The sequence below is a fragment of the Homarus americanus genome, unplaced genomic scaffold (genome assembly GCF_018991925.1).
Source record: "Homarus americanus isolate GMGI-L3 unplaced genomic scaffold, GMGI_Hamer_2.0 scaffold33768, whole genome shotgun sequence".
Classification (NCBI taxonomy): domain Eukaryota; kingdom Metazoa; phylum Arthropoda; class Malacostraca; order Decapoda; family Nephropidae; genus Homarus; species Homarus americanus.
In genome coordinates this window covers 1-8,918 of record NW_024712572.1, presented here as the reverse complement: position 1 = coordinate 8,918, position 8,918 = coordinate 1, and the positions used below count along the sequence as shown (strand labels likewise).

Here is an 8,918-nt window from a genome sequence, read left to right as displayed (position 1 = left end):
TGTAACTGATTCGCTCTTCTCCTGTCAACTGGCTGAGAACCTCCATAGCCGCGCCCAGTGCCGGATTTACAAAAGGACCATTTGGGCCATCGCCCTGGTCCCCAAAGATACAAGGGGCCATTTAAAAAAATTAATGTACTGTATTATAAAAATTTCATATTTCACCATAATTCTGTGTACAAAAGCTACGGTGACCCCTGTTACCCATCCAAGCTCAACCTTATATTTTGATATCTGTATCATTATGAAATATGCCAGTTACCGGTACACAAATAATGAAATGTAAACGAACACTGAATGTCTTATTCAATTTAAGTGTCATGGTCGATGATAGTGTGTGGGGTGTGCACCTGAAGAAAGAAAATAAAGGCAACATGGTAGTTGGTGTGTACTACCACATGGTTATAGAAAATTATTGAAACTGTTCTGGGTTGACGAGGTGCTTTTTTTAAATATCTGACAGCAAAAGCCTAGCTAGCTGATTATATATGAGAATTGACTGTGAAATTCGGATATGTCCAAATTGACAATTATCGCCCTAAAATGCGACATTCAGATTTACCCTACGGTCTGTTGCGAAATTCATAAAGTATACCCCTATTCACTCACACACAGGGGAAAGCATGGCTGAACTTATTCTTGTTTTTTTTTTTTTGCCTCTCAAGGCATTGACATCGGTATCAGTTAATTTTGGAGGTATTGGTATCTGTGGAAAATGGGCTGATACCAGCTGATACTTTTACCAAACATCTAAAAGTGCAACTACCTGTATTTTAAATTGCAATAATAAGAAAATTAAACAAATTAACAATTAAAAAGTATCATTGTAGTAACTGTACAAACCGACATGGAGATACAGGTACTAATAAAATAAGATCAATACTTTTAGTAAGAGTAAAATTCACATACTGTAATCTTAATAATTTCCTTTTTCAGTGTAGAACTTGAATATTGCTACAAGAATTTGAGAAACAATCAAGTGCAGTAAACCCTTGTTATTTGCAGGTTTGTGATTCACGGTTTTGACTATTCGTGGTAAGCAGAGGGTGACTAGCTTACAAGCCTTCCCTGCAGCACAGCGAGTCACCCCCACGCAGCGTCTCCTCTTCCTTGTTTGCGCTCAACCATTGTCTGTGTGAAATGGCCCCTAAAAAGACTGCCTAGTGTCAGTGCTAGTATGTAGTGCTAGTGGAGTGAAACATAAAAGGCAGAAGTCAGTGATGACCTTGACAAAGAAACTTTTATTATTAGATAATTTAAAAGAGGGGATGAGTGCTGCCACGTCTGGTCAGTTGTTTGGTATAGGTATATACTAGTGCACTTAAGTAGTATAAGTTGCTATTCGTGCCATTCCTTGGAACCTATCCCCCACGAATAACAAGGGTTTACTGTATAATGAATACTGACAACAAGCAAAACTGATAATAAACTTGTAAGACTAAAGAGTCGAGACTCAAGATTAGACAATACAGCTGCTCCTCGACTTACAACCACCCGGACATACGACCGCCTCAGTCGTACCAAAATTTTGTCAAATTACGTATTTTCGAGTCCCGACGTTAGTGTTTGCGCTGTGTACTGACAAAAATTTTTTTTGTAATTCACTTTAAAATGGCTGTCAAGCTTAAAAGTGAGAGTTTTGTGGTGCTGAGAAGAAAAAGGGACACCCAGTGCTATTAGCAACAGAACATGTTTTAACAACTAGTGAAGTACTGTATACAGGTAAATGGCTGTCAAACTTAAAAGTGAGAGTTTTGTGGTGCTGAGAAGAAAAATGGACACCCAGTGCTATTAGCAACAGAACATGTTTTAACAACTAGTGAAGTACTGTATACAGGTAGTTCTGCTATAACGCGATAATTGTGTTCTTGTAAAATATCGTGTTATAGAAAATCGCGTAATAGAAATAACAGGGCTTAAGGGGAAAATAGGGTTAGGTGCAGATTACTACTCGAAATCGAAAAATTTTTAGTAGTTAGCCTAACACAAAGGTTAGCACAGTCTAAATAAATGTTACATTCATATCTAATAGTGAAATCATACAGTAAATGTAACACTTTACCTTGAAAAAATATGAATGTAACTTGATGGGGGAGAAGGGTGATTTTGAGGTTGATAACATCGAGCTTCTCTTCAAGTGTTATATCTTTTCTTTTACGATAAATACCGGCTATCATCAGAACGCTTTTTGGAGATATTCTTCTTTACCATATTCACAGTTAATACCACAAAATTGGATAAATAGTAAGCAAAAATCGCGTTATAGCAAACAAGCGTTCGCATTATACAAATATTGTTCCGAATTCATAAATCGCGTTAGAGCAAATTCGCGTTATCAAAACACGCGTTATAGCAGAACTCACTGTATACGTATGTAATGAACAAAGAGCCTAAATTAATAAATTAAATTAACAAAGCAATGATTCACCCCTACCAGTTAGTAGATAGACCTGTCCAGTACGGGTGAGTCTTCTGAATGTTGGGATCCTGTCCAGGTCGCATTCACATGGAAGCTCAGTAGCTTACATAACACTGGACACAAACCTCTGACAATGACATGGAAGAGGCTGAGCAGTTTTTTGTTAACGTCTCTGCAGTTACTGTGAAATTTACAAGTACAGTACATAATTTACAGTTATCCTACCTAATTTAGTAATTAATTAATAATCAGGCCTACTTATTATTTACAAATATTTACTTACCAATCAATTTTGGTAACTCATAGAGCCTACTTTGCAAAAAAATCATCAATATGGTAAATTGCAGCAATTTAACAGAATAAGAAAAAATATAATATATATATATATATATATATATATATATATATATATATATATATATATATATATATATATATATATATATATATATATATATATATATATATATATATATATATATATATATCTGATATTAATATATATATATATATTATATAGATATACTGTATGAGTGTCAGTATCGGTATTGGCCTGAATTTTGGTATCAGCACATCTCTACTCCTTTAGTTTCTGAGAAGCTACCAACATTTACTGGAAGAACACCTGAGCAACTACAGTTTTATGTGGTACTTCTCCTATTCAAAGTGATTTGATAGAAGTCATCAGTAGCATAATACAAAATTTTTGGTTATTCTTCTGGATGACTGTTCAGACGTAATAAAAAAATCACGATTACTTACTGTACTGTATTATGTGGATTAATCTGGTGAAATCCAAGAAAGATTCAAGGGGTTTATGGATGTAATTGCAGACAGATCTTCTCAACTCTCAAGCATTGTATAAGCATGTCGTACCTATTGTAGAGGATTTTATTTTGCAAGAAAAGCTAGTCCCTCAGACATATGTTGGTGCAGCTGTTATGTTGGGAAACTTGGGAGGACTTCTGGCAAAAGTGAAAGGTGTGATAAACCAGAGCAGCTCTTCAGAATATGCCACTGCCTGACATGTCAGCACCAGACTAATTTCTCTGGGGATACCTTAAGGAGAGAATTTACATGAATAAACCAAGAACAGAGGCTCTTACAAGAGGTATACTTGAGGAAATTTTTTTTTCCAAAAGAATTAAGTGGATGACAGACTTAACAGCCACTGAGCCAAACTAGCTTTGGTGGTTCTTTATTCAGGTCACATTCACTCTTAAACTATTTTGTCATCTCCCCAAATCCTCCACATACCCTGCATCCCACATGGGTACTGTATAGTTTTCAAGTTGGAACCACTCTTCAAACACTGTTGTCTTCCAGTCCCTGTCACTTTACTTTTTCTGTTTAGGTGTTGAAGCTTCTTGTCATCACAAAACCCATGGCAACAGATAGCAAGCAGTTTGGACCAGTGAAAATGGCTAACCCTGAACTGCACAATTTGCTTGGAATTGAGGAACCTAATACAGTAACCCATAAAATACTTGGCACTAATCATTGCTGAGCAGACATGCACATGGAGCAAAGGAACTTGTATAAAGCCTCACCTCCCAAAAGGAAATTTCAACCACTGGAATGTGATGCAAGTGTTTACTTACAGAGGCCAGTCTTTGTTCAATAATTGTTGTGAATGTCAAGGAAGAACCTTCAACATTTGAAGATTTGTAGATTACTGACAATTAAAATTATTGGAACAAGTCTATACATTTCAGCAGGCTCTCAAAATAGCACAACTTACATCATGATAAATTACTACTTCACTATACAGTATAATCATATATCTCTAAGTAACACAGTACAGTACTACATACTGGATATATATTTGTAAAATATCACTTTATAGATAACTACATGAATCTTCTACAGTGCAAACCTAAATAATAAACTTTGGTTTGAAAAACATGTATATCACAAAATACAATATGATAGTCATATGTCAGAGTTCAAGTGGATCCCATTATCTTGATGTTCCAGTAATGGCAGTGTGGATACAATACACTGAACACCAAGCCTTTGGTTCTAAAGGAGGTTGTGTGGCCAACACTACACTCAACTGCCCTTGCTTCCTTAACTATAAAGTTGTGTATTCATTCACAGCTGGGTGTACTGGGAGTGCCCCTGGTGCAAACCAGTAACCTTTAGGACATGTGGCAGGAGCTGCATTCACTCAGTGTCGAATCCCAAGTACCAAAGTGAATATGAGAGTGCGTTCCATAGACCTGCCACCTCATTATGGGTAGTGCAGATCCAGCACACGGTAGACTAAGCCTTTTTTTGGTCCATGGCTGGCACTACACTTAACCACCACCTTCATTCCTTCAACTGTAGACTGGGAATTTTATGTAAACTGACTACCAAAGATATCTTACATTTATAGTGATATCAAGCATAAAATCTGTTCTCTTGTAAAAAAAAAAAAAAATCGATGTAATGTTAGTGATAGCAGCCATACATTCAATATTATTTAATATAAAAATAAGTTATTCTTGATTTCATAAAGCTAGTCTTTTAATAAAAAAATTACTCACAACTAAAGGAATGCTTAAGTGGTCACACTTTTGTGGTTTTAACAGCAATAGAAGTTTAATAGCCTAATGTTTCTTAATACAGCACTGAATTTAAAAAAAACAAGAGGGCTTCTATAAACCAGTACAGAAAGTTAGGAAATGTTGATTACCAAACTAAGCTTAAATACTCTTGACATGAAGCCGTATCCCAAAATTCCTTTTGATCCACAAAGCCTCTCTCAATTTAGTGAATGGACATTAAATCACTTCAAATGGATGAACAAGGCTGGAGGCAGGGAAGAAGTGCTTTCTTCACATGAAAATAAATATAGAGTTCTTTATTTTCAGCTTGAAAAAATTTAATAACCTTTTCTTGCAAGCAAATAATTTTTTTTCTACAAGAGGCAAATAAAGAGCTCATGCGACTGTAATGTTAGAATAACAAGAGTATCTTATATGAGTATCATACTGTGAATTCTCTCCACTTCAAGGCACTTTACAGGATAAATACTTCAAATCTACAAAAATACATAAAATTATACTTAACTCAATAATAACCACACTGTGTGAATTCAATGATATAAATACAAAGTTTGGAAAATCTGAAAAATTAATTAACAATAAGTTGATCAGTTGACCTACGGCACTTGCGACTGGCTATCACTACACATCCAATCAGAAACATCAATGCTGGGATGCTTAGACCTAGGGTTATGACAAGGATCACCATCGTGGAGAAAGTTTCCTTTGGTGGCGATCCATGTCCAAAGCCAACAGTCCTGAAAAATATCCATAATCTAAGGAAAAAGAATACAGTATACTGTACAGTATTTATTTCCTAATAGTCCAAAATAAAATATAATCAATAATGCTGACCAGAAATATGTCCAATGAACTTTAATATCCTCCAGCGGAGAACCAAGAGAAAGTAAATTTTCATTTCAATATGATGCATATTTGTTTTAATGTGAGTAAACAATGGTCAGCCCCTACTCAGGGTTAGTAAAATCTTGAGACTGGTATAACTAGTCAACCACTCATGCAAATCTCAATGTTACAGTCAGAAGCAGTAATTGCTACTCCCCTCCTAGTAGCCGGAGCCACAGCCAGTGAATGCCGATGTTGACACAATGCAGCATTGGCAGCCAAGATAATTCCTAACTACCTAGCAACATTTGGACAGGGGAGGAAGGGAAGGAGAAAGGTTTGTCTAATCGCCAGGCCTTCATTTACCATGGTTCTGGCTACTAGAGGGGGTAGCAATTGCTGCTTCTGACTAGACAGTACATTAAAGCACCATATATCTGTCTTTTTAATAAAATAATCTATTTTAAGAAAGATTTAAGGGCCATATTTTATGGGATATAACATGCACTTCCCCCCCCCCCTCAACTCATTTCAGCAGGGAATATTGTGTGCATTTCACACATTGTGAAGAAAATTATGTGTATCTACCCAAAATTACGAGTTGGAAAATAACCATAACATACTATTGCTCAGCTTCGCCTGGAGTGATAAGGAGGGCTAGGCAGATGTGGCTATAGTGACTAGTCTTGTGTTATTATTACAAATACACTACAGTTGTACTCCCACTTACGGTCAATTGAACCCAGAGGAGTCCGCTGTTAAGTGAAACCCCAGCTATGAACAACACAGAACATATGGGATTAATTCCAATAGAAACCAGCCCGACCCCCAAACTCCACTTTTTGGAAGGCACATACCTGTGTTGTCAGAAAATAACATCTTAATTTTATGATGGTACATGCACACAATTAATACTTAAGAGAAATAGAGAAATACAGTCGCCAAGTTAATGTCCATTCAAATAATGGACTCAACCTTGCCTCTTCCAACCGTGCGGTCAGTCTCCAACCTCCCCCCACCCCCACCAATCCTCCCTTCCAGGGTTTTTAACATTTAGTATTAAATAATACCTCAGATTAAAGTTAGGATAATAATTGACATTGCTGGATTCCTTGTAAGACCAGGAATATTTTGAATATAAATGTCATATTTTGCACAAAAGATAACATAGTTAATTTGAGAAAATTCTAAAATTTGTATGTCTAATGCAAAAATATGATGTTTATATTCAAAATGATCATCAAATTATAAAATTCCAGCAATGTAAATTATATTCGAACCGAGTAATTTGTATGAATTTTATGAGCTAAAACCAAATATCTTCAGTTAATAAAAAAAAAAATAATTCTTCACAGGGTAACAGATGGTCGGTCGGTCCTCCCTCCCCCACCAACCGTCCCAAGGAGATGTGTGGGATAACCACTAAATTTAATAAATAATACCTCAAACTAAAGTTAGGATAATATAATTGACATTGCTGGATTCATCCTTAAGACCAGGAATATTTTGAATATAAATGTCATATATTTTGCACAAAAGATAACATAGTTAATTTGAGAAAATTTTTATCTAAAATTTGTATGTCTAATGCAAAATATGATGTTTATATTCAAAATGATCATCAAATTATAAGAATTCCAGCAATGTAAATTATATTCAGACCGGGTAATTTGTATGAATTTTATGAGCTAAAACAAATATCTTCAGTTAATAAAAAAAAATAATTCTTCACAGGGTAACAGATGGTCGGTGGGTCCTCCTCCCCCACCAACCGTCCCGAGTGTGTGGATTAACCACTAAATTTTAATAAATAATACCTCAAACTAAAGTTAGGATAATATAATTGACATTGCTGATTCCTTGTAAGACCAGGAATATTTTGAATATAAATGTCATATATTTTGCACAAAGATAACATAGTTAATTTGAGAAAATTTTTTATCTAAAATTTGTATGTCTAATGCAAAAATATGATGTTTATATTCAAAATGATCATCAAATTATAAAATTCCAGCAATGTAAATTATATTCAGACCGGTAATTTGTATGAATTTTATGAGCTAAAACAAATATCTTCAGTTAATAAAAAAAAAAAATTCTTCATAGGGTAACAGATGGTCGGTCGTCCCTCCTCCCCCACCCCCACCAACCGTCCCAAGGAGATGTGTGGGATAACCACTAAATTTTAATAAATAATACCTCAAATAGTTAGGATAATATAATTGACATTGCTGGATTCCTTGTAAGAAGGAATATTTTGAATATAAATGTCATATATTTTGCACAAAAGATAACATAGTTAATTTGAGAAAAATTTTTATCTAAAATTTGTATGTCTAATGCAAAAATATGATGTTTATATTCAAAATGATCACCAAATTATAAGAATTCCAGCAATGTAAATTATATTCTGGCGGGTAATTTGTAGTGAATTTTATGAGCTAAAACAGGCAGTCAGGAGGGGTGGGGCAAATCTAAAATAGCATCTCGAGCCGGACACTCACCGCGTATGTGAAAAAAATCCGTGTTAAGTGAAAGTTCAGCTCTGGCGAGGCACCGTATGATATGATAAAACGCGTTAAAACACGTTAGGCGGGGTAATACTGACAGGTTGCACCTTGATTTAATGGCATCAATAGACCTGACCATGCCATTATTAAATCCAATTTGTCGTTAAAGCACTGACGTAAAACCACTTGATTAAGCTTACCAAGATTATCATATTTGTCATAAGATTTTAGGTAAGAAATGATAAATGTTTCAAAGATGGTGTTGATATTTCTATGGAGTAGGTTTTTTGTAATAAAAACTAATAAATTTTAGCAATTTTTTTTTTTCCTCTTCATATAATTCATGTCTGAGTATAAACAAACACAAAAATGCATTCCCATGAAAAAGGCTTTTGGCAGGGACCCCTCTTTTTTAGCTGAGAAAATCAAACTGGAAGGGTAATGAATCGGGAAATGTCCCAGTGCTGATAGAAGACTTTCACATGACCGCAAGGTGTGTGATTAATGCATAACTAAACGCCATCCTGTACCTGTCACAAGTGGGTACCACAGGGCAGTGTATTGGGTCCGCTTGTTGTTTGTTTTGAAATTTTATAAATGACATGCCTGACG

General features: G+C 35.2%; 1 protein-coding gene across 1 annotated transcript; it reads right to left on the bottom strand.

Annotated features, from left to right (window-relative positions):
- Positions 1-3,998: 3,998 nt before the first annotated feature.
- LOC121863837 (glycosylated lysosomal membrane protein B-like) lies at positions 3,999-5,708 on the bottom strand (the record flags this gene model as incomplete). Its single annotated transcript, XM_042362722.1, is given in 1 exon segment — positions 3,999-5,708. A coding segment is annotated over 1 exon segment (169 nt), but the record flags the coding sequence as incomplete, so codon positions are not given.
- Between the last annotated feature and the right edge of the window lie 3,210 nt (positions 5,709-8,918).